Source organism: Tiliqua scincoides, chromosome 1, assembly GCF_035046505.1.
Source record: "Tiliqua scincoides isolate rTilSci1 chromosome 1, rTilSci1.hap2, whole genome shotgun sequence".
Lineage (NCBI taxonomy): Eukaryota > Metazoa > Chordata > Lepidosauria > Squamata > Scincidae > Tiliqua > Tiliqua scincoides.
This window is the reverse complement of record NC_089821.1, coordinates 189788885-189816816: the sequence shown is the minus strand read 5'-3', so window position 1 is coordinate 189816816 and position 27932 is coordinate 189788885. Positions and strand designations below refer to the sequence as shown.

The window sequence follows — 27932 nt, the reverse complement described above, 5'->3', positions numbered from 1 at the left end:
TGCTGGGGCACAACTGGTACCTCCAGTAGGCTGAGCAGCAGCTACCTCAACAGCGCATGCGCAGGGGCCGAGGCCTGGGCACGCCCACAGGAGGCTTCTGCCCTCTCCCAAAATGGCTCCAGCAGCCTCACTAGCCTTCACTTCGTGCCCTTAGCAAAGATGGAGCCTCCTGCCAGTACGTGAAAACCTCCACTCGCCTTCGTTCCATTCTCCAGCACGTGTTTTTCGGGGGGACGGACGTGGCGCTCCACCGCGAACTCGGCCTCGCCGTGCCGGTCAAGGGCCCCCACCGAGGCCCCCACGCCCTCAGCGACGCCGCTGCCCTCACCAGTGATGGCGGACGGGCGTGGGGGGAGGGGCGCCCGCTCGCCAGCCAGACCGGAGTGACGTGCGTTGCCATTCCGGGTGAGTGCCAGCGGGCGCCATTTTGTCTGGTTCGCCAGAAGCGGAGCGGCGGGACTGCGGCGGCCGAGGGGCTGCCATCGGGGGAAGGAGCGGGCGGGGGTGAGTAGCGGCCGGCGCGCGGCGAGAGCAGCAGCGGAAGCCGGTGGGCGGCCGCAGCCCCCCAAGGCTCGGCGCCGTCGTCCGAGCAGCCGGCGCGCGGCGAGGGGGAGGGGCCGGCGCGTGCTCTGAGTCCGGATCAAGAACGCGGCGGAGGGACCCCCGCCTGGCCCGCCACCCTCCACGGGGCCCCGCCCAGAGACGCCGTTTCTCCCCGTCCCCAAAGACGTTCTGCGCATGCGCCGCTGGTCGAGCCTCCAGTACCGAAGGGGTGGGTCGGCGCCGGGCCCGTTACGACCACGCACTGCGCATGCGTCGGCGCTCCCGGCTGGGCGACGTTGGCACTCGGGGCCACTGCAGGAGGCGCCGTGGCGGTGGTTGCCAGGCGGGGGAGAAGCCGTGGCAGGCACGCCGGTGTGCTGAGGCCGCTGCTGACCCCGGGTGGAGGCGCTCTGCGAGGGCTCGGACCACAGGCCTGTCCACACTTCCCTGGGAGGCCCATTGGCTGCACTGGGACTTCCTTCTGAGTACACATGCACAAGACTCTGTTGCTCTGTCCACGCTCTGCAGCCCGGTTCTGTGCGTGTTTGCTTGCGAGTAGGTTGTACTGAGTGGAGTGGGGCTTGCTCCTAAACAAGCAGTGCAAGATGGTGCATGGTGTGGGGTAAGAGCAGATGTAAGACTGCCTTCCCTGTCTAGGGAAGGTGAGTTGCAAGGGAGGGCACCAGGAGGAAGCTCTCCTGTTGTCTTGTGTGCTCCTTGGGGCATCTGGTGGGCCACTGTGAGACACTGGAGGCTGGACTAGATGGGCCTTTGGCCTGATCCAGCAGGGCTCTTCTTATGTTCTTATGGTCATCCATTTACATAGATTAGCAGGAGGATGAGAACAGACACAAGAAAAAACGACAGGTAGATTACTCCTTATCAGGAGATCTGAAATCCTGACTATTCTGAAATCCTGACATTGTTGTCCAAGACACACATTCTCACTCGCTCGCTTTCTTTCCAAAGTTGTGTTCTCTGCTCTGCAGCAGATATTGTTGAAAAATGTCAAAAAGGCCTGCAGACACCCTTATGAGTAACAGTGGAAAAAAGTAAAATCAAGCGTTTCTCATTATATGTATGTAATTCCAAAATCCAAATACTTTTCCACCCCAAGCAATGCAGATACCTGTACTTCACACAATGTGTCACTAATTTGTGAAATTTTCTGCTGCAGGGTGTGGTGGTAGCCACTACCATGGCGGTTTAAAAAACTTATGAAGGAAAGGTCTCTTATTTGCTGTTAGTCATGATGGCTTTGTGCTGGGGTAGTGAATACTATTATGGGGTAGGGGAAGGCTACTACCTTCAAGCCCCACTTGTTAGCTTCCAGGTGGCATCTGTTTGGCAGTTCTGGAAAACAGAATGCTGGACTATATGGATTCTTGTTTTGATTCAGCAGCTTTTCTTAGACTAATTTAGGGATCTTAGTGTGGAGAATAGCATGCATCCTGTCAGCCATGCACGTGGTCCATCCAAGGGCTGTATCGAATTTGCTGACTATAGAACTTAAAAACCCAGAGCTTGTTAGAGCTTTCTTATTTCAAGTGGTGCGAATTTTGCACTTATTCTTGGCAGTATATTGGGTTACACTGGATTGTCAGGCTTAGTAAACATGATTCTAGGCTTGCAAACAGCCACTGTGATCTGGTTGCCTTTAGCAAGTAAGCTATACTTATTGGCAAGTGCTGACTCCAGCTTACTTGCAAGTAAGAATTGTTTTCAGCAATCGGGCCAGCACATGGGTTCCCACTTTCAGACCACAAATGGGTAAAATAGATTTATGTTGGTAGGAAGGTTAGTAGCAATTTTTGTGGGCTAGTACCTTTAGTGGATTTGTTTGCAGGAGTGATGATATCCACTGGAAGCAAATACAGTATAATAGGGTCCTTTTTCATCCAAAGGCACACAAGACATGCTTATGATTGCTTCACAATAAAATTGTGTTTCTTTAAATCTGTAGTGTTTTGGAGTGCTTAACAAAAGAAAAAAGTTGGTACTTTTTCAAGTGTTCTACTGTATTAAAATAGTGATGGTTAGGTTTTTTGCCGAGTGCTACTGTTTCTGTAACTTGCAATCCATTAGTTAGTTGAGCCATTAGTTAGTTGAGCCATTAGTTATTTGATTTTTCTCTGTAAACTGCTTTGTGAACTTTTAGTTGAAAAGCGGTATATAATACTGTTGTTAATAATAATAATCCCTAAGTTAATTTGGAGATACCTTCACTGGATTCATAAGAGAACTTTTGTCTGACAATAATCAGCTTTTCCTTTGATAATCTTAAACTAAACCAAGGGTAGGCAATCCATGGGCAGGGTCTGGCCTGCCATCCAAAATCATCCAGCATGTAACCTCCAAAAGAAATATCCACCCAACCTGCAGTGGTCCTAAAAGGAGGATCTGCCCCAAGCGGATATCAGGGAAGGTGGACTAGATGGGACTGAATGTACGGCAGGAGGCAATGGCTTGTAGCCAAGCAGTGGCCGACTTGATGTTGAGGTGAGCGATGTGTGAGTGGCAGGCTGCATGGTGGCATCCCTGTGGGTAAGGGGTCCATCTAAATGCAGACCCTGCCTGTCAGCTTGACCAGGAAGGTGAAGCATGACTGACATGAGTAGGACTGGATCTGGGGTGGTGTAGTGTTGGAACCAGCAGGAGAGGTGAGGTCAACAAGACCAGCCTGTTCTGTGCAGGCCCACTCAGGTACCTGACATCTAAGGCTAGCCCTGTCTGTAGTGTGTTATTGTAAATCAGTAAATTAATTTGAATTATATTGTAAAAGATATATTTAATGGAATATGAAATTTCACGCTTAGCAACTTCACCATATTCTGCCTTCATGAACTCAGAACAGCAGAAATAGAGCAGCGTTCTTCAACCTCAGGGTCACGACCCCATTGGGGTAATGAATATTCTGTTGTGGGGTTGCTGCGACTTAGGGGAATGAAAGACCCAGGACTAGAGCACCACCGGGGAGGCATTTGGTGTACCCCTTCAGATACCAGAATATTGGGTCGCAGTCCTGCTCTTGTTTTTAGGATATGTGCTAAGATAGTGCTGGCTTCATGGTAACTTTTTCTGTCTCTTTAATAAGAATATCTGCTTACAGTGAACAGTGTTGGGAGGACATCATGCGAGTGGGCAGGTAGGGTTCCAGGAGAGGGAGCAGGATCAACTATGGGTCCCAAGTCTCATGCTTTATTTATTTAGATCATGGCATGTAAAAGGTTGAAGACCACTGAGTTTGAGGAATGAAGAATCTTTGTATTTCATAGTTTTCTGTGTATGTAGGGCTTTATGTTGGTTGTATATCTGAGGATGGTTTCTGCATTTCAGGAGTTTTTTTTGTTTTTTGGAACCAGCTTTCAGCTCTTTTCACTCAGAAAAGTGATAACTTTTCTGTCATCTCATTCATAGTAAGATTGCATTGCAGTAGTATATTTGACCTACCTTTGCAGTGTTTGAAATTTTAGTTGACGAGTATTTGCCTAAGCCCATTTTAAGAAATTAGATCTGAAAGAAGAAGGTAGGCAGATTTCATTGGACCCAGTAAATGAGGGCTTCAGTAACTCCAGGCATCTGATACCTAAGAATCTGATGCTGTCACTAAGAATTCCAGAATTTTTTCCAGCCTAGGCAAATAAAAACATGATGCTGACTTAAAACAAAAAACACTGATGCCAGTGCTTGGGTACTAGGAGTATATCTTCCAGTCTTGCTGAAAGAAACAGAGAACCAACATCCTTTTCTTTTTTCCAGAGTGAGACAGACTCTTAAATCAATGGGATCACTTTAACTTTTGAACAATAAGCAGTGGGAAGTGGCAGCATTCAGAGGTTGAATTTTCTGCATGGAAATTACTTCTTTGTAGGAAATGGGCTGCCCAATCCTAACTTGTGCTTGAACAGGCAGGCTGAGTGACCTGCCTTGTATCCAGTGCAAGGTAGGTACTGGCTAGAGTGCAAGGGGTAATTTTTCCCCTTACCCCGTGTCATACCCTAGCTACCCCTATGGGGCTACTCGGATCTGTGCCAGTGAAATAGTTGGCTCAAATCTGAGAAGCCTGGTGAGATGTCGGGGGAGAGGGGCAGGAGTCAGGTCATGATATGGCCTGTGGTGCTGTGGCCAGTCCCATCTCCTCCCAATCCTGATCTACCCAGTGTCCCACCCTCCCCCACCCAAAGACATTCTTTTCCCATCTCCTCTCTGGCTCCATGGGCTGGCTCAAACTTACCCCCTCCAGGGGGGTATCAAGCATGGCCGCTCATATCCTCGCGCTAGCCTAGCTGACTCAAGAGTAGTCACAAATGTGCTTTATGGCACATTCACTAAACTATTGATCTGGTACAAGGGGCATACATCAGCTAAGCTCTCCTTCTGGATTGTGATCTTAGAAAGTTAGTTACCAGTCGTGTCTGGTCTAAGTGGCTATGAAAAGCATGTATGTTATTTAGTGGTTTATACTGTATCATGCTTGATCATAACTGCTTGATTATATTTGACTTTCTTTTAGTGGAATCCTGAGTGATTCCCTCATGGCAAAGTGTGTCAAAAATGTCCTGAACTATACAGAGCAGTGGTTCTCAAACTTTTAGCACCGGGACCCACTTTTTAGAATGAGAATCTGCCAGGACCCACTGGAAGTGATGTCATGACTGAAAATGACACCATCAGGCAGGAAAATTTTTAACAATCCTAGGCTGCAATCTTACCTACGCTTACCCAGGAGTAAGTCCCATTTACTATCATTGTTAAAAGAATATACATAGTAGCCTGTTGAAAGTACAGATACAGTCACATACCATGTGGCATCAAGTTTACTATATTAAAAATAAAATACTGTGAAATGAATAGGGACCCACCTGAAATTGTCTCGTGACCCACCTAGTGGGTCCCAATCCACAGTTTGAGTAACACTGATACAGAGATTAATGGAAATTAAGCAAAAAGTACATGAAGAAAGTTAAGCATCTTTTAAAACCTTTTGGGGGGGGGAGGGAACCCAGCTGGTGTAGCATACATGTATGATCCTCAGTAAGAGACAGATGGAATAGTATTTTTGATGTAGACTTGTAGGTGGCTGGGACGTATCTTGTGTTTGAAATTTTGTAAAGCGAGACATACATTGACATATGAATAGAAATGTGTTTTATCCTGTTAACAGCTTCTTAAATTGTTGTGTCCTTACGCACAGCTGATTTGTCTGCACAGTTTTTGTCATGTATGAAAGAACTTAAATAAGAGAAATTTACAGTAGATTATTTCACTTTTGATGTCAAGTCTTCCCATTCCATGTGCTGTGAATTGTAGCTATTTTGGTGTCTAATAATCTAATGTCAAGTGTGTTAGCTCAACAGTAAATTCCACTGAATTGTATGGGACTTACTTCTTGGTAAGTCTATGTAAGATTGCAGCTGGAGGCATTAAAATCTGTTTCTCCACTTTGTAAATTTTTCAGGATGTGCCAAACAGATGTTTTGCCATGATAAATTACCCAAGAGTGAGATTTTATTTTTCTTTTTGATAGCATCCAGACATTTTTGTCCAAGATATTGTCCAACTATTTGTTTCAGCTTCTAACTATATGTTAATAAAAACAGAAGATGCCATTAAAATATTTAGAAAAGAGCAGCACGATCCTATGCAGATTTACTTGGAAATAAATCCTGTTGAATTCAGTGGGATATAATTTCAGATAAGAAGGCTGCAATCCTATGCTCAAGATTTCTTCATGCCTATCTACTCTTGGCTGTCAAAAACAGCCCAAGCAGGTAGATTTTGCAGCATATCTGGAAAGTATACCAAGTTTGAATTTTGGACCGTTTTAAGCACTTAACAGATTAACAGTCCAGTCCTGAGCTACCTGGCATGTGGGGCTGCAGCGGTGCTGAAAATGGCTACCGCCACATCCTGCACGCTCCAGGCAGTTGCCGGCAGCTCTTCGGGAGAAGGGGGACTTACGTCTCCTTTCCCCAGGTAAGGCAAGTAGCCCCACAATAGGGCTACTCAATTCTACGGTGACCGGAAGGTCGGCATAGAATCAAGAGCCTCCATGTCCGGTGACCAGCCTGATACGGAGGCTCTGGATCCAGTGGAGCATTTTAAAACACACATGGGTGTCTTAGTGCTGCAACATTTTGCTTGCTGGAAACTTCTTTGGACTTAATAGTGGACAAGGTAGACATAACGGGCCATGTAATATTCAGACATCTTTCTCTAGAACAGCTGAATGTGTAAGGGCTCTTTCATTGATTTCGAAATGATCCTTTTGTCAGAAAATAAACTATAAAGTTGAGTCAAGTAACAGCTTAATTTTTGTTTCAAACTTATTTAAAATAAGTGCAAAATAAAGTCTCCCACAACTTTATGTGGGAAACCAGAATGGTGTAGTGGTTTGGGAGGTGGACTTACACCTGGAAGATCCAGGTTTGAATCCTCCCTTAGCCATGAAGCTTCCTGGGTGACCTTAGACCAGTCACTTTCTCTCAGCCTCACCTACCTCACAGGGTGTTGTGAGGACAAAAGCAGGGGAGCAGCTGTGTACACCACCCTGAGCTCTTTGGAGGACAGACGGCATAAAAATGTGAAAAATAAATAATGAATCTTTACAGACTTCAGAAACAGCAAATGCTTTCTGTTTCATTAAAAACTAGTCATATATGGTTTGAATACACATATCTCCGTTGACTTTAATGATCTGGGTTAAACAGTCTTTTGGCACTAATGAATATCTCTTTCACCCATTAGTTTTTTAAATTGAGGATTTACTGTAACTTTGAATTACCTTTTGAAGATACTACATGAAAATAATGAAAAATGAAGATTAGGGTTCCCAAATGTGCAGTTGCAATATTAGAATTATCTGAACTAAATACTAGGTTTGAAAATGGAACTGTGAAATAAAACAGGCATCTAGTCAAGTATCCTTTTTGCTTCTGTTTTTCTTGTGAGGCACACAAAGTATGCTTTGAAAATATTTGCTTCACTACCTGATTTGTTCCTGTCAAGTAGTTAACTACCACTCTGTTATCTTGTGGGGGTTCTCTGGTGGCTCAGTGCTGCTTCAAACTTAAGGCCATTCACAGGCCACTACCTGCAGTTCGAAAATGATTCCAGACATCATTTAGGCACCATATGTTCTCCTTGTTTTGCCTTTCTGCAGCGTTTTTCCATTCTTTTCTTTTTGGTGGGTTTGTTTGGTCAGAGAGTCAGATGGCTATGAATATTTAGTTGTTAGGATCTCTTGTCCTCAAAATTAGACACACTGTTGAAAGGTTAACAAGCTGTATGTTGATGTTTTCTGAGTATATTAGTGTTTCTCAACTACAGGGAATGAGAACAAAACAGAATACTACATAAAGTTTTGGGTAATTGAATCATTTTAGTCACATTAAAAGTATAGCTCCTATAGTTTTGTCTGGGTAGATCTTGAAGGGATTAAATGTAACTGTGGAGTTGCATGATTCTAAGCACATGATGTCTCAATTCAAATGCAAAATGTTATTTTTGATCAAATATAGAATATATAAAGAACTAAAGATGTGGGATCAAGGTGGGCAGCCTTGGCAACAGTGGCCTTTGAACCAGCAGCAATGGATGCAGTCATTTCAGCACCAGCAAGATCCGAGTAAGTAAATAATTGGAAGAATACTTTTGAAAACTGCTGCTGGTCTAGTGACCTGAATCATTGCAATTACTTTTACACGGGATGGAAAGGATTGTTAGCTATGTCCTTAAAAAAACAAACAGAAGACCACAAAACCTTTAAGGTACTGGCTGGTTAATGTTTGCGATTTTGGTTTTGTTACATTGTTCATTCAAGCAACCATGCTGGAAATGTACTGTTACAATATTCTTTCTTTTTAAAATTTGTAAAGTACTGTAAATGCTTGTTTTACTACAGTGTGCTTTCAAGCAGTGGTCCCTAAATTGTGAAGAAAAATGCAGGAAAATTCAGAGCAGACAGTGAGGTGAATTAACAGCTCCTTCTCTACTTCAGTGCACCTGAACTGAACACATGGGAATGATGAGGAAGCATCACTAGGTAGCAGGTAGACACTGCTTGCTCTGTGCACTCTCCATGTCCTGAAGACATTGGCCTTTCAAGATGTTCTTGACTGTTTCAGTGTGGCTTGGTGGTAGTAGTGTCTTGAATGACCAACATCTTGGTAACACGGAGTGTGTACCAGGCCTGTTAGTGCTTCCCCAGTGCCTTAAGTCTGCATGTTCAGTGAAGCAGCATAGGAGTACAGAGAGACTTTAAATTCAGGAACCTTTCAATTAGCTTCCCACCAAGCAGTTTTAATGAAAATCTATTAGTTTTTAAAGAAAAACCAAACCAGTATAGTGATTTATAATGTTGTGGTTTTTGAGAATTGTTGAGTTAAATGACCTGACATCCTAAGACTTCTCTTATGTTTATGTTCCTTATATTCCTTTTTCCAAATTCTGGTATGGTTTGGAACGGGCAACCCAATCCTGAGCTGCTTGCAGTGCCCAGGCTCCGAGGAGGGCTGCTGCCAAATCCTGCACCTCCTGCGCTACCGCAGGAGGCACCTCGGGAGAAGGGATGTTCGTCGACCAAAATGCCAGCACTAAAGTAAAGGCGCTTGTGTAGGGCGCAAAGCCCTGCACGAGTGCTCTAGATCCTGGGGAGCACAGCTCTGCGGATCCACCTCTCTCCCTCCCACGACACGCCTCCCGCCTGCCCCCGTCAGCCTCCCCCCTCCCCAGTACGCCTCCCCCATGCCCCCACCTCCCGTTCCACAGCCCGGCGGTCCACCTGGGCCACTGCCCAGCACTAACCCAGCATTGTCTGGCGCTGGGCTAGCACTGGCGGTGAGCCCCGCAAACATGCCTTATGTCACGTTTGCAACTGTGGTCCGCGGCACAGCTTGGGATCTCAATCTGCAGATAGCTTGCACAATTCAGTGCCTGCCCTTGCCAATAATATACAGTAGAATGAAAAAAGATGGTGGTGGATACTTGTAATGAGACTGCCCTTTTGTGAAGTAGTCAATTCAGTCGTGGGACACCCTGTCAAGTCCAACTTGAGACATAAGTCCTAGGCCTTGCTTTTTACTATATATGCAGTGGGTCCTCTTTATCTATAGGAGTTTGATTCCAGCCTCTCTCTCCCACTCCCCTGTAGATAAGGTATTCTGCAGGTGCTGGAGTCTATTCCTGAATCACAATTATTTACCTGGAGCCTCTGGAGGCCTCTCCTGGTTTGCGCCGGGCTGGCAAACCAACCCTTTTGGTCTCCATGGGTCTCAGAATTGCCTGCAGAATCCTCCAGAAACTACTTCTGGTTCTGGAAGTCATCTTTCAGTTTGACCTGAAGTACTTCCAGTAGTTGCAGGGAGCCTCTAGAGGTACCCATTTGGACCTTTTGTATCCATGGATGGTTAACTCTGTGGATACAGAGAGTCCACTGTATTAGCTTCTGTCTTTCTGTGTTTTCCTTCCTCCTCCATTTTACTCCCCCAGATGTGGACTGCACTAGGTCAGGATGCAATAGTTGAGAACCAGTGCTCTAATAAAAGTATTTTGTTGCAGTGATTCTTGCTCAGTTAACATGAAGCAATAAATAGAAACATTTCTTGCAACACCATGTCTCAGTAATTCTATGTTGCTGAATGTGAGAAGTATTGTTTTCAAAAAAAAAAAAGCATTTTGGGGATGGGTCAGACAGGTGATATGCTATTAAAAATCAAGGGTGCAGTCCGGAACTATTGAAATCAATGGGGAATTTTGCACTTCAGTAAGATGTAGAGTATACCCTTAGGCTACAATTTTCACATAGGCTGCTTAAATCTGCTGACTTTAAATCTCATTGCAATTGACCTGTGTGCAGAACTGGAACTGTACAGCCCCAATTCAATACCCTATCCCCCTTATTCAGAATTACATTCCACTGAATCCTGTGAGGTTTACTTAGTATCCATAGTACTTAGAATTAAATAGTCGTAGAATTGCAACTTTGAATTTTAATGCCAACATAATGTGTCTGATTCTCGTTAGATTATACAAATGATGGAACTTGGAATGAAGTGTGAATGTATGTTCTGAATTTTTTTTCTTGAATATGGCTCTCAAGTATTGCCATTTACAGGTTGGCCCTCCTTATCTTCAGGTTTGGGACCCATAGATTTGACTTACCACAGTTCTCAAGCTGTGTCTGGAGGACCTCACCAAACCTCCTGGATGCAATAAGATCATGCCCGGGAGGTGCTCTGAGGCATGTGGAGGTTGGGCACAAAATTCCCATGCTTCAGAAGGCCTCCCAGAGGCTTCTAAGAGGAAGTGCCTATTAGAAACATCTGGGAGGCCTTTTGAGGTGCACAGGGTCTGCATCCGGTCTCCTTGCACCTCAGAACACCTCTGAACACAACTAGAAGCCACATCTAGTCACATCTGGAGGTCCTCTCAGACAGACAGACACACACACGCGCGCGCGCACACACACACACACCAGTGTGTATGGGAGGAGTCCAGGAATGAATCCCCCATAAATATCGAGGACCAATCTGTATTTCTGTAAAAGAGACAATGAAGTAGCAGATCATGATGTATATTAAGGTTGATGTATGTAAATAACATAAGAACATTGAGTTTAAAACTTGAAGAGTTATATGTGCCTGTGAATAAAATGGCATTTTTTTGTGTTGGCATATGCATCTTCCTGATTATTTCATAGAAATCTGCATATTAAAAATCTAATTTAATTCTAGGCCAGATTGACTGGGCTGCATTAGCTCAAGCATGGATTGCTCAGCGAGAAGCATCAGGGCAGCAGAGTGCCGTGGAACAGCAAGGGATGATGCCAAATGGCCAGGAGATGTCAGGAATGGAGCCTGGTCCAAACAACCATGGTAACTTTCAAGGAGATCCTAACTTCAACAGAATGTGGCAACCAGGTTTGTTTTTCTCTGCTTTTAGATTGAGACATTTATATTCACATGATATCTTCATCCTAGGAACTGTCTTTGAAAAGTGTGTCGATAGCAAGATTTTAATTCCCCTAACTTTCAGTGCTTCCTCTCTAATAATTTGCAGAATTCAGAGCAGAGTTCACTCATTAGGCAAGACCAAGAAGAATTGACTTTGTCACAGATGTCTTTGGTGCCCCATGTCCCTTCATTGCTGCCTCAGCCAGTATTGCTCGGGTTCAGGCCCTTGTCATGCAACAGTCTGTAGATCAAAATGTGCATTTCCCTAGGCATTTAGAAGACTTTCATTTGGGTGACCAGCTGTGTTTTTCTGTACTAGAGATTATATTGTTAATGTGTAAAGAAGAGTGAAAGCACAAGTCTATCTCACAGATAAGTCGAGGGTAAGTTATGAGCCAAAATCATGGAATTTGCTATGACCCTCTAATAAGTCAGGGGTTAAACTTAGGGAGGTGTCTGACTATTTTTGTCTTATTTTATCCAAGGCCAGATCCTGAAAAATAACCTACCAGTATTTGTTACCTAAGAACTGTACAGTCACTAATTTATCAAAAATATAATAAAAGATCATACATTATTCATTAACTTCTTAAATTCTCATCTTCACAATAACACTGTTAGAGTAAATGCACTGTAAACAGCATACCAGTAAAACCATTAATCAAATCCTTCTTTAAGGTGCCTGCTGTGTTAAACCAGAGGCTCTACATTTAAATTACAACATATAATGCATAACTGGGAGTGTGCAATTCAATTCACAGTGGAGATACAAGCGACAAGGAATGAGTGTGAGCAAGCATAGCTACACATACCATAGATACTTGGCTATAATCTCACAGATAAGGTGAGAGCAGATTTTCAGCCAAAAATCATGGAATGTTCCATGACCCTCAGATAAGTTGGGGGTAAAACTTGGGGAATAAAGTCCAGGTTTGAATCTTCAGAAAAGCATTTCCAGTTTTAAAAACCATCCAAAACTATTGCAGCACCAATATAAAGCAACATAAACAGCTTACCTCAGCATAACACCCTGCTTAATTGCTGCCAGGCAGCTTTTTATACTCTTCACTGTTGTTTTAAGAGTCACTCCTGAGTTTGGAGTTAAGGAGCCCGCTTATAAGACTCTACAAAGGAGCTCCAACAAATGTAAACAAAGCTGTGTGTTTGTAAGTTTTCTGCAATTACTCAACATGTTCCTCGGACACTTCACAGACCCTCTGCAGGCACTATTAAAGCTCCTCCAGGCTTCCTGATTGTGGTGGATGTTGTGGTTTGCTTAAGTAGTGTGCAAAAATGAAGAAGAAATAGCTGTCATGATCTGGATGCAGAAAATGAATGCCAGGCTTTAATTGGTGTATAGCCTGTCCTGAGGAAAAGGTTTGTCTACTCTGAAATACATGAGTTGTTAACACTGTTTTCAACCCAAAACAGAATGGAATATGCCCCACCAACCCCCTCATCCACCTCCGGATCAGCCATGGATTCCTCCAGCTCCAGGCCCAATGGATATTGTTCCTCCATCTGAAGATAGCAACAGTCAGGACAGTGGGGAATTTGCTCCTGACAACAGGCATATGTTTAACCAGAACAATCACAACTTTGGGGGACCACCACCTGATAACTTTTCAATGGGGCCAGTGAACCAGTTTGACTATCAGGTGAAACATTTATTGCTTAAAATGTTCTAAACATACAGAGTCTCTTCCATGGAGCTGTTCATTGAGTGCTGATTTTCAACTGAATCTACATTGTGCAAACCACCTGCATCGTGAAGATGCCTTTTATAGTTTGGTTGTTAGGCTAAACTATTTTTATATAGCCATTCTAGCGAATTACTCTTCTGTGTAACACTGAAATAGCCCCCTCATTTCCAGTGCATTATGCTATGTGGCTAAAGCTTTTTTTTTTTTCCTATCTTGCACTGGTTAGAGTCTATAAATAAAGAAGCTTTATACCCCCATTTCAGTTTTGGAGGCAAGTCTGTGTATAAAGAGTAGTGTAATACAGGGGTGCTCACACTTTTTTGGCTCGAGAGCTACTTTGAAACCCAGCAAGGCCCGGAGATCTACCAGAGTTTTTTTTACAATGTTCGCGCCATCATAACATATAACATTTATGTGTACAATGTATGTTAGTGTACCTTGAGCCCCACTGAGTATAACAGGACTTACTCCTGAGTAGACATGCCTAGGATTAGGCTGTGAGGCTGCAGTCCTAGCCACACTTACCTGGGAGTAAGCCCCATTGAGTACAATGGGCCTTACTCCCAGCGTTTCCTCCCAGATCTACTCTGCGATCTACTCATTTTGCTTTGCGATCTACCGGTAGATCGCGATCCATCTATTGAGCACCCCTGGTGTAATACAAACACTGACCGTGATTCTGCACATAGCTATGTATTTTTCTATAAAATCAGTGTGGCCTGTATAACTGCAGCATTGCAGCCAATGACTCTGATTCATTTATTTGTTCTGGACAAATGAGTTTGTGTGTTTTAAGAAGCATCCCCATTCATTTCAATGGATATGTGTGGGGAAATATTGGTATGCATGGTAGTATGTGCATGCAGATTGAAGAAAGCCAGTGAGAACCCCTTTGCATGCCTGCACTTCTGGGTGGAGCTTCAGGGTACAGTCTAGAGAACATCCAGTATGCTAAGTCCCATTCATTTCAGTGGCATTTATACAGGACTAAATTGTTTTGAGTTGTTGCCATTATGATAAGTGTCATTATTTATGGGGGTAAAATCTGACACTTATCAGTCAGCAGTGGAAATGGTAAACCCATTTTTCCTGTTGGTTAACAGAAATACTCCACTCATATAGTTAGTAATGTAAGATGTAAATATTTTTCTGGCCTTGTTTAACTCTTTTAACTTTTTATACCACTCTTTCTCCAAGGAGCTCAGAGTGGTGGTTATAGTTCTTTCCCTCCTTTTTGTCCTTACAACAACCCTGCGTGGTAAATTAGGCTGAGAGATAGTGACTGGCCCAAGGTCACCCAGGAAGTTTCATGGTTGAGTGCAGATTTGAACCTTTGTCTTCCAAGTCCAACTCCAGAGCCTCTAGTTTTGATGTAATTGGCCAATTTTTCAGTGAAATTGTAATTGCAGGTGAAATTTATCTCTTATAATTGTAAGGGCAGGAATTGAGGCAGCCATTGCCATACAGGCTGCTTGCGCATGCCAGTTCCACCCTCTCATGTGTTATTTATAAATAAAATAAAATAAATAGGGCTGTCCTAGTTTGTATCCAGAAGCAGGCATTAGTTTACCTTTAGTTTGCAGTTTCGGAGGCCTGTCTTCTAACAGTGAGAACCACAGGTAGTGGAACTGAGAGTGCTCAGTTGAAATCAACCTTTTAAATGCCTTTTAAATCTGGGTTTTCCAGATTACTGTTGGGACTTGAACTTGCCCATGTTTAGGTCATTCTGATTCTAGTATGTTGTAATAACAGGAGATTTCAGATTGCCAAGTAGATGCTAAGGAAAATATTAAATAGCCCATCATTTCTCTGCTGGGCTAACTTTTTATCTTTTTAATCTTTAAAAGTAGTATGTTTTCTTGTCATCATTCAGATGCACCATCGTTCAGATGCTTGGTACTGGCAGTCAGTTACCTGGCACCTGACTTGGTCTTCAGACCGTATGTTCTACCCTGGTTGTTTAAATAAAATAAACGTTCAACATGTTTTTGCTTGGAAATTCATTTATAGTTGGTATTCTCTAATTCAATTGACATCATGTGTAGGTTTGCTGTCACAGTTACAGGAGGGGACAATTCACATATTACAGCAGGTCTGTATATAGACAAGCCCATTGTTCACACTTTTTCACTGCTTAACCATTAGAAGGATCTTGATGGCTTGAAATGATTATAAGGTGATGCTTGGTATCCAAATAATCATGCAGCTAGTTCATGCTTCCTTTGGTGCTTTTGACTTGTGTTTGTGGCTAGTAGCCTGCAGTGCAATGTTGCAAATTGCTTTTGAATGGAAAAACTTTCAAAACTAATTTGTAACATGGCAGCAGTAGCCATACTCACCACTGCTGTGTAACGGAAATGGAGTCCAAGTTTGGACTGCAGCTTACCATTCTGCTGGGTTACCGCTTGTAGTCCTCCTTGATCAGGGGACAGGGACTCTCTAGGCAGTTGCGTCTGCTGCCTGGCGTCCCAGAAGGCTGCGTGACGGGACATCAGGGCAGATGCAACTACCCAGAGCGTCCCTGTTCCCTGATTGAGGAAGACTACATGCAGCAACTCAGAGGAATGGTAAGGTCTGCTCACCAGGCAGATGTGTTTATCCGGACCCCAGATCTGGCCCCCCAACCGGGGTTCAGACAGCCTTGTATGGCATGGGGTTCCACTGGTCAAAGAACAAAGATTTTAAAAAATCTCATTGAGTATTTGCTCATTCAAGAGCTTATTCAAGAGCTTAAAGTAGCTCTTTGCATCCCAGCCATGCCTCTGAATCACAGTGTAAAGTTTTGGTGTTTATAGTAGAGAAAACAAATCATTCCGTTGAAGTGATTTTCTTCTTACTGCACTTTCTGCAGACAAGCCCAATATTAAGGGTAGGGAAATACCTAGCATTGATTTAAAGGAAATGAACTCCATTACTCTTTCAGCATGGGGCTACTTTTGGTCCTCCCCAAGGTGGGTTTCATCCACCTTATTGGCAACCTGGACCACCAGGTCCTCCAGGGCCTCCAGCACCTCCTGCGCCTCCTCAGAACCGAAGAGAGAGGCCAGCATTCAGAGATCGCCAGCGTTCTCCTATTACGTTGCCTGTGAAACAAGAGCCACCTCAAATTGGTATGTATCCATTATGCTCACTTCTAATGTATGTAGTGACCAGGACTTGATCAATTCCTATTTCAGTTCTGTCCTGACTTGCACAATGCTGCTGTTTGATAAAATTTGTGGTTTAGCCTGGATTTGAGCAGTCACTTATGCTTTCTTGGCTGATAGCATATGTTCTAGATACACATGAACTTAGTAGTTGATGCCTCGCTTTTTTCAGTTTCTAGTTAATTTTATAGACTGCAGGTTTGCAGTTTGATTAGTCTACTCCATGGTCTACTTTTTTAAAAAAATACAACAACAAAATCCCCAAAGGTTTGAAAATACACTGTCTCTCCATGTTATGGATGTCCAAGTTATGGATGACTGCACTGGCCCTTCAGTGCAGTCAATACATTGTAGTGCTTTCGCAAAGGCACAATAGTGCTGGGCCAGCTATTTCAGCCTACATATATTCTGACTTCCAGACAGACCTCTAGAATGGAACCAGTGTGTATGTTGGGACTGAGTGTATGTGATGGAGGGAGAGTTTGCCTTAAAACACCTGTGTTATGGTTTGACTACCCTAGTAAAATCCCCATTTGACACTGCCCCTGAAGCACTGGGATTTTGGCACCAGAAGGGAGAGATGGGAGCTTGAAGCAGAGGAAACCAGGTGGGACTGAGGAGGAGCAGGGGCCTGCAAGCTCCCAGATGTAGGGAGGGAAAAGAGACAACCTAGGTGTTGTGGTGGCACAACCCAATTTTGGTTGTTCCAAATTCTTTGTGTATGTGTGTTGCCAATTTACATGGCAACAGGAGAGAAGTAAACTCTTCCTATGCTTCTCCTTAAAATTGTTCTATCACTTTTTCTCCCAACAGGGATTGACTCTGGTCTCATGGCCCTGTTGCAGTGGTAGGGGGGAAAGCGGTTTTAAGAGATAGCGTGGGCAGGACATGGGTTCTTCCCCTTTCCACCCAGTCTTGCTACACTTTAAACCAGTGGTTCCCAACCTTTAGGAGCCTGTGGGCCACTAAGACAAAAATTGGAATTGGCATGGACCACATGCAACTAGGGCCTATAAGAGGAATTTTATCAGGGGGTGCAATGTTTCTTTTGGACCCCTTCCCAAAGGGGGAGGGGGTGAAACAGAGTAGGGGAGGGTGGCAACGGGGCTGGGCAGAATAGGGGTGGGCAGGGGGTGAAACAGAGTAGAGAGAAGGTTGCAACAGCAGGAAGTGTCTTTGGAGCCCTGGTGTGCTGTGTTTCCCAATGTGGAGCCCAGGTCTACCTGCCCACACAGTGTCAGCAGCTAGATACAGTAATACAGAAAACCAAATGCACTCCTAAGTCTCTAAAAAATTTTTAAATATAGAAGATCCTTGCAGAAAATTAGATAGTCATATTTAGTCTCACATTAGAATGGGAAGAGTGTACCAAAACGTATTTCTACTGTGGCTGTAGTTCCACAGCTCTGACCTTGTTACACTCCTTCATGATACTCCGATCCACAAGCTAAAGAGCTACTATAGCAGACCAGTTTCCTCCCAGATTTGACAGTGTTCAGCAGTGTCATGTATGTATTCCTTTGCCCAGTACATATGACTTGCAGCAGCCACAACCACCATGCACCCAACATCCCAAGTGGGCAACAAGTTCAGGTGAGATTGAAAAAGATTCCAGAAAATTTATGTCCCTTCTTTAGCTTCTGGGCCGAGTTACAAATTATCCCCTGAACCCCCCTCATAGGTTCTGCATGCAACCTCCACCCCTTCGCACAAAAAATACAATTAAATTTGTAATAATTAGAGATTTATTAGATGTATTCTTGAGAGTGAAGATTTGTGAGTTGCTGCTTTTGTTCCTGCTTTTGTTGTTGGCTGTGGGCAGCTGATTCTTCGCCCTCTGTGGTACAGCCATGGGGGACCACGCTGGAAGTGATCAAAGGCAATCTTTCTTTTCCTGAGATTTCGCAGACAACTTCTCAGGGTCTTGTGGACCACCTTTGATCCCCTGACCACAGGTTGGGAACCAGTACTTTAAACATTCAACCCTGCCCATCCACTTCATATGAATTGCTATGACCTAATTTGTATAGATGGGCATGGCTCCATTATCGCCGATGTGACCCAGAGATAGAATTACCTATATGCTCATGTATAAGTCAATCTCATAGATAACTCACAATGTCATAGATAACTCACATTATTTTTCATATTCGCTATGACCCATGGATAAATCGAGGGTAAACTTAGGGGTGTATGAAAGGCTTTGAATTAGATAACAGTAATTTTGTCTGATTTTTACCTGAGCCCAGATCCTGAAAAATGATTTACCAGTAATTGTTCTGAAGCAGCCGTTCTCCAAACTGGAAGGAAGGTGAAGGAGGTTATTGGAGTTGTAGGCTTTGTGAGGAGTAAAGTATACTAGTAGTTGGCAACCTTCAGTCTCGAAAGACTATGGTATCGCGCTCTGAAAGGTGGTTCTGGAACAGCGTCTAGTGTGGCTGAAAAAGTATACTACAGTATACAAAAGTATACAAAAGTATACTGTATACAAAAGTATAAAAAAGTATACTACAGTACTACTATAGCAGCAGCCCTCATGCAAACTATATTTCCAATAAGCTCCTTCACTTTACTTCCTGTTTGAAGAATAGCTCCCTTCAGAACAAGGTAAAATAGCTCTGTTTTTTTCTCACGCCTCCCACTACTCCACCTGGTCTCTTTGTTCTCATCAAGCAGCTGTTCTTAGAAGCCAAGGATGCACTACAGCATCGACCCATATATAAGTCGACTCAGGTTCTCAGGGTTGATTTTAAGGCATACATTTTTAGACTTATACATCAGTATATATGGTAGTAAAAAACAAACATCCTTAATTATGTTACCTGATGAGAACAAGAGAGAAGATACAAATGGGAATTTTAAGACGTTCCCTTTCCTTGTGATGGTTAGATGCCGTTAAACGCCGAACTCTGCCTGCTTGGATTCGTGAGGGCCTAGAAAAAATGGAAAGAGAAAAGCAGAAGAAACTGGAGAAAGAGAGAATGGAACAGCAGCGTTCTCAATTGTCTAAAAAAGAGAAGAAGGAAAATCGGGAAACTGGAGAAGAGGATGGACCTCGGTTGCCTCAGAAAAGTAAATTTGTGAGTGGAAGCCTGTTCATAATATATTCTACATTAAATTTGTATTTCTGTTCAATAGTAGCTGTGTACTGGCTGCTGAAAAGAGGAAAGAAACCCGGCATCCAGTTTTGGTAGTAAAGATAGCAAACTAGTTCTAATTTTGTTGTTGGTCCTCTGAAGCAGTGATTTTCATCATTTTTCTTGTCACAGTACACTGACCTCTGTGGTCTTCTCTATGGTCTTCACTTCTTGTGATGTCACTTCCAGGAGATTATTGTGGGTTCTCCTGTATTTCTAGGGCAACTGCCTGTAGTAACCGTCTGTTTCTCTTCCTCCACTGGCTATTTAGAACTGGTAAGGAGGGAGAACAGACAATTGGTTATTACAGACAGTTGTCCTAAAAATAGAGCTGTAGAACCCAAAACAGTTTTTCAGCTATTTTCAACCTTTATGCTCCAAACTTCTTTTGCACACCTGTGGATCTTTCATGGCACATTGGTTAAAAATTGCTGCTCTAAAGGATATTCAGCAGAATTATAAGTGGTGATGGGTGTAGACAAATCTGTTTCCTGCTTTTGGTTTTACTATCAACAGAAACTGGTGAAATTTTAAATACTAATGCCCCCTAAAATATTTTAAATGTATCTTGAAATATCGCTCTTTTAAAAATAGGATAGTGATGATGAAGATGAAGATCTCGATAACGTAGAGGCTACAAGTAGTGGAAAAATCAGCAGGAGTCCCTCTCCTGCTCCGCAGGAAGAACACAGTGAACCAGAAATGACAGAGGAAGAAAAGGAATATCAGATGGTATGAATGATTTTGAGACAAGTGTGCTTACTTTCTTTAACTTGCGTGGAGATGTGGGGTTTGAAGGTTTTGATCTGTTTTGAGTTCTTGCTCATGGCTACTTTGAGATTTAATTGCTTGTTATTGCTCTCTGTATTGTAGCTGGCAATTTGTTGTTGGGCAGCCCAATCCTGAGCTGCCCGGAGCTATGGGATCTGGCGGCTCCACGGAGGGCTCTTGTTGAATCCAGCGCCTCCTGTGCTACCACGGGAGGCTCCTTGGCAGAAGGGGACGTTGTCCCCTTCCCCTTAGTAAGGGAAGCAGTCCCACAATGGGACTACTCACTTTAGCAGTGACTGTTTGGTCACCGCGAAAGTGAAGGCACTTCTGTAGGGTGAGCGGTCCTGCCCGAGCACCCTGGATCCTGTGGAGCTCAGTTCCGCGGACCCACCTCTCCCCTGCGCCCGACACACCTGCCCCATGCCCCCAGCCACGCCTTCCCTCTCTGGAATGCCTCCCCCATCTCCTGTTCCGCAGCCCAGCGGTCATGGAGACTGCTGGGCTGCAGAACCCGGACGCCCGCCACGCACTGGCTGAGCGCCAGCCAGAGCTGGCTCAGCTCCGGTGGGAGCCTGGCAGTAAGCCCTGCAAACGTGCCTTGCAGCACGTTTCCAACTGTGGTTTGTGCCGCGGAGGTGCTGCGTGGACTACAGGATTGGGCTCTTAATTTATTACTATTTGTTAACTTCTGTTGTGAGCTGACTTTCAGTTAGGCAGAGGAGAAATTGTGAAGACACAAATATTTTAAACTAAATATATTGGGCATACTTGTGTCCAGTCTGATTAGACTTTTCACTTCCTGGTATAGGAACCTCCTAGACGGGGACGACGACTGTATATATGGGAAATGTGTTTTTCTCTTTCACAGCAAACTTTCTTTAATTACTTGACTTCATATGAGTGAAAGCAGATGTGACCCATACTCTATGACAGTGATTTTCAACCTTTTTTGTCTCATGGTACATTGGCAAGGTACTAAAATGGTCAAGGCACACCACCAGTTTCTGACAACTGACAAGGTGCACCATGCTGTTGGTGGGGGGGGGTCCTCTCATACCCCAATGACCCTACTAATAAATGACCCTCACCCAAACTCCTGCGCCACACCTGCAGACCATTTACGGCACACCAGTGTGCCACGGCACAGTGGTCGAAAATGGCTGCTCTGTGAGAACTGCCAGTCAAATAGGCATGTGTATAAATGCATGCGGTCAGTTAAACTGCTGTGGTTTGACAGGTATCTGACAGGTATCTGACAGGTAATGTATAGTATAGATGAGATAGTATGCATAGTACAGATGAGATACTTTCTTTAATATTTTAAGAAGAATATGAACAAAAGAGTCATTGTGCCTTTTAACTTGAAGATTTGAATGGAATAGCATGGATGGTTGCAAATAGTTTGAACTAGCTCTTTTGTATTAAAATTATTCAGATGTTGCTGACAAAAATGCTGCTGACAGAAATTCTCTTAGATGTCACCAATGAAGAAATTTATTATGTGGCTAAAGATGTCCACCGAAAAGCAATAAAAGGTATGCTTATACTTTCTAGTAGATTCATTAAATAGCCCTCTTTTTGCATGGCCTAGAACATCTTAAATCTGTAGTAGCCATACCTAAAGTCAATATAAATGTAAGGGAGAGAATATGCAACAACTCAAAAATAGCAATTATATATTGTTGTCCTGTGCAGTGTATTGTTCTGTGCAGTGTATTGTGAGTTTACTTCAGTTATTCCATTTCCTTCCTACATAGTTCATTTATTTTAAATAAGTGTAACACTTTTCTGAGCAAAGTAGTTTTTAGACACCACTTTAATTCAGATTAAGCAAAAATGAAAGCAGACTTGAATAATGAGGCAAAATGTTTTCACAGTTAGGCAGTTACTGTTTTTACAAAAGTAGGCAACTCTGTATGTAGTTGTGCATAAATTAGTACTGCACAGATTATTTGAGCTTAAAATGTATAGCTATAAAGAACCTTTTTCTAAGCTATTGTTAATTCACTGTTTAAATTTCTAAACGTTCATGGCCAGAAAATGACTGGGTTTTCAATGGATGATACGTGTTTAATGGTTTTTTCTCTCCTCCACAAAACAGCAATAGTAGTAGATTTAACAATACCATAGACTCTCATGACTATGAAATCGTGGCTATTTGTGTTAACATGTTGTTCCTGTTGTTGATGTGATACAAAGCTCCTGCAAAACAGCTGGCACAGTCCAGTGCATTGGCTTCCCTTACTGGACTTGGTAAGTATGTTCCCGATTTTTGAGAGGGGCTTACTGGGGAGATAGCTCTGAGTTACATTTCTAAATACATATTGAAACTGAAACTACCCAGAATGCATTAGACAATTGTTTGATAAATTGTTCATGCCATAGAGGGCTTATCTCACAAACGCACCTACTGACGTCTGTGAAACTGTAGAGTAGCATTCTTCCTCTTGTAAGCTTGCACTGTATGGTAAACTTGCTTTTTTTTTTTTTTTTTGGCCAGATAGCTAGTACAATATCTAAATATGGTGAATCTGATAGATGTTTTTCCTCCTGTTTTAATCAGCTGTGTTAACGTGTGTTGAATAAAACAAAATTTTGTCTTACCAAAAATCCCACACAATGAATGTGTATTGTGAGTTCTCATAACCAGCCCTTATGATATGGGGGCACATTGGATGAAAAATTCAAAACTGCATTCTAATTTTTTAAAAAACTATACATTAAAAAAAACACAATACATTGTTAACATTTCAGTATAATACATATAATACAATTTTAATTATTGAGTCATATTAAATAAATATTTTCCCCACTACTAATGAAGTCTTTTGTGTTACCTGAAATGTATTTTGTAAATTGATACAAATAAGAGACCCTGGAAAATAAAGTAAAAAAATGCTTCTGTATCAGATGTTCAAGATTACTGTACCAGTCTGTTAGCTTTTTCAGATCTGTCTTTTGGGGGAAGAGAAGTCCATTCCTTTTTCATATCTGTACCTTTTTAACGTACAGTCTTTTCTCAACACTAGAAAATTGATTGGCATTTGGGACTTTTGAATCCCTGGATATTGAAGCTGGCTTGAAATCACTGTAAAGAAGTCTTCAGGGACAGGTCTTAGGCACTATACTCCTGTGTATATGCTCTTGCTCATGTATGCTAATTTGGTACTGGCTCTATAAGGAGCACTTTTACTCATATATTTAGCAGAAAAGTATGTAGTCATAGCAATTGCTTGCTGGAAAATATGCAAGCTATTCCGGAAGAAGTAAAACGAGATACTGAACAGCAGTTCAAATGTGTGGGCTTGAACACTCCAGTCAACCAGCATTGGCACTTCCTCCAGAATAAGTGGCTTCTTCAGTGAAGAAGTGAAAGAAGGGCAATTATAGTCTCCTCTGTGCCCTGCAGAAAAATTAAGAACCAGGATTAATCTTTCCTCGTGATAGACTAGGCTTTATGCACGCAGGTGGACTGGGTGGTTATGGATCAGGAGACAGTGATGATGAGAGAAGCGACAGAGGCTCTGAGTCGTCTGATACTGATGATGAGGAACTGCGACATAGAATCAGGCAAAAACAAGAAGCATTTTGGAGGAAGGAGAGAGAACAGCAACTATTGCTAGAGAAACAGCTAGAAGGTAGGATGGGTATGTTGGTTTCAAAACTGATCACAGTAGTGAGCTTCAACCTATCCAGACCTGTAACTAATCTTTATATCTTAAATTGCAACATGGGATCTCCTTTCAAATTTACTTTTTATGCGAAGAAGAAAATACATTAAACTCTAGGGCAGGTTTGCAAATTATTACATAATTCACAGTTCAGTATTTACATAATTCACAGTTCCGTATTTATAGTGTCACCGTACCATGTACGCCATTCTGAGTAGATCAAAACTGCAGTAGATTGCTTTCATTTGTAATATGATTTTGCAATTTATTATTAATTGCTTTTAAAGAAGCAGCTTTTAAAATGGCAGCAGTAGCTCTGTGACCTGTAGGTCATGATGCACCAGATGGAAGACCCTCTGGATTTGAGTTTAAATTTATGTATTAAAATACTTGTTTTTCTAATGATACTGGCTACAATTTTGTTTACTTCTTTGCCTGTTTCTGTAATTGGGGGCTCCCCCAATAATTTGATCTTAGAATCAAATGTAGAAATAGAACCTGACCCTTATTGAAAGTGTTTTTGAAAATAGGATTAATGGCCTTATTGAAAGCATGCTTACATATAAGTCAACACCACTGACTTTTGAGTAACTGTGGTGAGCATTGGGAAAGAATTATCTTCATTGTTTATACAGCTTTATCACTGAATGATATATTGGCCATTAGTGGTTGGAAGATAGTGAGAGAGTTCTTGTATCTGTACCACTTCACTGAGCATGACTGTGTTTTTCTCTTCATGCGCTCACCTTGCAGAAGAAAAACTTCAAAATGAGAGGATTGCAAAAGAGATGAGTGAACTCGCCAGCAAAGAGCAAAACAGTAATTTGCCACCACAGGATGTGAAAGACGAGGAGGAGGAGAACGAGGAGGAGGAAGAGGAAGAGGAGGATATGTTTAGTGAAAAGAAGAAGCCTCCAAAGGAAATTACACCAGATATTGAACCAAAAAAAGAGGTTAAAGAAAAAGAGAGGACAGGAAGGATTAGGTCAAAAAGTTCTAGCAGTGGCAGTTCAAGTGCCAATAGCAGGAGCAGCAGTAGCAGCAGCAGCAGCACAGCCTCTAGTTCATCCTATAGCAGTAGCTCGGGCAGCAGCCGCAGCTCTTCACATTCTTCCTCCCCTAAAAGGAAAAAGAGGCGTAGTCGCAGTAGATCACCTTCCCATAAAGTTAGGCGCAGCCGAAGTAGGAGCTATTCACACAGAAACAGGAGAGAGAGGAGCAGGAGTAGGGGCAAGGTAAGAGAAAGGCGTAGGTCTAGTAAACATCGAAGTGTGGAAAGAGGGGAGAGGAGACGAAATCGTAGTCCTTCTCATGACAGAAACTGGGAGAGGCGTAGAAGCAATAGCCACTCCAGGGATAGACCAGCAAGCCATTCCACTCGTAGCGGGAGTCGAGATAGACGTAAAAGTGAGGACCAGCATAGAAGTGTAAGTGGAAATAGGCACAAACACGATAGTAAAATTCAGGATAGGAAAAAGGAGCGCAGCAGGAGCATAGAAAAAGATAAGAAAAAGAACAGAGAGAGGGAGAGAGATCAGGAGAAGCGCAAAGAGAAACAGAGGAGAGAAGAAAAAGACAGCAAAACTGGCAATCTTGACGAGAGATTAAAGAGAAAAAGAGATAGCGAAAGAACTCTCTCTCACAGTGATTCAACATCTTCAAAAATGTTAAGGCAAGATTCTAGGCAGGAAAGCAAAAGAAGTTCTACCAAAGATAGCAAAAAGCATTCGGGTTCAGAATCTAGCACAAGAAGCAGTTCCGAGTCACCAGGCAGCAGCAAAGAAAAGAAGTCTAAGAAATCAAAGCATAGTCGGTCGCGGTCTGTGGAGAAATCTCAAAGGTCTGGTAAGAAGGCAAGCCGCAAACACAAGTCTAAATCACGATCAAGGTAGTATTCTTTTAAGTATCTTGTTTGATTTATATGTTTATTTATATTTCTATTCGTCATCATGCCTGCAACGTGTATATTTTTTACAAATTAAGCTAAACTTTAAACGGTTATTCTCTTGGTGGGAGGGCAGGATTTTTGGTAGCGCTTTCTGTTAATGAAAAATTAAACCTAAAGTATATGTGGTTTTGATGGTTCTTGTCCCTTTAATTTTCTCCCCCTTTCTCTTTATTTTTCAGATCAATGACTCCTCGTCGCAAACGCTGAGGAACAATGTGGCACTAGTGATATAATTTAAAAATTCCATGAGTTTTTAAGGGCTTGTCTCATTATAGAGGCACAATTGTGGCTACGTAGGTGATAGCTGAACCCCTTTTTAAAAATAATCTGTAAATAGCTGTATTTTTTTTGGAAACGCTGCTCGGAGTTAAGTACTTGCTAGGATTTCTTTGTATTTACTTTTTTTTTCAAAAACAGTAGTGCTTACTAAGATTATAAAACATGCCAGTCTCTTTCAGCTGTAATGTTCTTAAAATTGCTATTGAATGTACTGTGATGTCAATAAAGTTCTTTAGTTCATTTTTGTTTAAATTCTTGCATTTTAATTTATTTAAATTATAAAATTTTTACAAGGCACTTTTTGTTTTGTAAAATATTTAATAATATTTGTTTAATTTTAACATAATTTCTCAATGTTTTAAGCTTCATCCTTGGATAAGTCAAGGTCAATCCCTGGGCACAGAAATTGTTGAAAATAATTGCTAGGGTTTTCTTAAATCTCTTGAAATATCATATACTGTATATGAAAGGAGAAATATGTGGATAATTCTTAATGTAAAACATATGAGACTAGCCAAGCACAAATAGCAACAAAGTGCAAGTAACCAAGTATGAGTTTGTAGCTTTGGAACTCTATTCCTCAATATCTATTTTTGTGTTCATAAGCACACTCTGTATGGTTAGAGAAGCTAGAATCTATTTTGGATTATTTGTTTCATTGCAGTATAACTTGCATTAAAAACCATTGAACAACTAATTGATAATTGGCTTAATAAGCATAACTAGATCTGCTCTTGTATAACTACTAGAATTCCTTTCTTTTGGCAACTCATTAACTAGTCTAGAGAGGCTATCCTTTGGCTGATTTGCTCACCTTCTTCAGCTTTATCCTTAAAGCAGATACTTCTGATACTATTTGCAAATTGGTTGCTACAACTACCCTTCTCAAACAGAGGTGTCAGCATACACTGAACTTCAAAATGTCAGTATGTTCTGTTGGAGGAATCTTGAGACTCTGGAGACTCTTGATGTCATTGGTTTTCAGCATGAATGTAGTCTACATAGTTATAGTATTGTTTCAAAAGAATACTAGCTACTATTGCAATCCTATGCTTACTTGGCTGTAAGTTCCATTGAACTCTGTGGGACATGCATAGGAAAAGGCTGTGCAACATAGTTCTGTAGCCCAGACTTCTCCCCCGATCCTTAATTTAGTGTCATTTTTAAAAACTAAAACAATTCTTCTGGATAAAAATTGGCTGAGAACATGAAGTCACTATTTGATATACTAGTTTTTAGGGAAGTCAGAATGGACGAGATTGGCTTTAGAAATTAAAATACTGAGAACCAAGATTGTTCCACTGTTCTCTCATTTGTTTTAAAATGAATTACTGAGGAATACAGCTTTCCATGATCTACTGCATTTATTTTTTAATCCCAGACTTTTGGTATCTGTTAAATGAACGAGATTATGCATGAATATTTTTTAAACAATATTCCACCAGTTGGATTTGTCACTTCCTGTAACTAGAAATTGCATTTACTTTCACATAAGTGATCTGGGTAATGACTGTATGCCAATAAAGAGTGCATACCTTTCTGCATTTAATAGGTTCATAGATTTTGCTTAACAGTACTTATGGGACTTGCTTCACAAACAGAACTTTAGAACCCCATTCCAGTTTAAGCACTGATAATTGCATACATTAAAAATTTGTTTTATTAGCTAGTACCCTTTTGAGTGTGTTTTCAATGGGAAAAGTAAACATTTCATGAAGTTGCCCACATTTAAATTTATGTGATTATATTGACAACCTTTCAATTAATCTCTATACAGTAAAT

The 27932-nt window shown here is 42.1% G+C and overlaps 1 protein-coding gene across 3 annotated transcripts; it reads left to right on the top strand.

The window, feature by feature from the left end:
- The first annotated feature begins 225 nt into the window (after nucleotides 1-225).
- On the top strand, nucleotides 226-26402 carry PNISR (PNN interacting serine and arginine rich protein). Of its 3 annotated transcripts, none has more exons than XM_066612896.1 (12): nucleotides 226-405; nucleotides 8064-8170; nucleotides 11277-11462; nucleotides 12927-13153; nucleotides 16122-16308; nucleotides 19234-19424; nucleotides 20076-20213; nucleotides 21688-21787; nucleotides 22452-22505; nucleotides 23720-23890; nucleotides 24677-25811; nucleotides 26051-26402. In XM_066612896.1, the coding sequence occupies exons 2-12, from the start codon at nucleotides 8083-8085 to the stop codon at nucleotides 26076-26078; spliced, it is 2505 nt and encodes an 834-aa protein (XP_066468993.1). In that variant the 5' UTR covers nucleotides 226-405; nucleotides 8064-8082; the 3' UTR covers nucleotides 26079-26402. The 3 variants fall into 3 exon arrangements, with proteins under 3 accessions (XP_066468993.1, XP_066468987.1, XP_066469000.1); XM_066612890.1 differs by lacking the exon at nucleotides 226-405 and adding an exon at nucleotides 430-504; XM_066612903.1 differs by lacking the exon at nucleotides 226-405 and adding an exon at nucleotides 5088-5271.
- Nucleotides 26403-27932: the final 1530 nt, after the last annotated feature.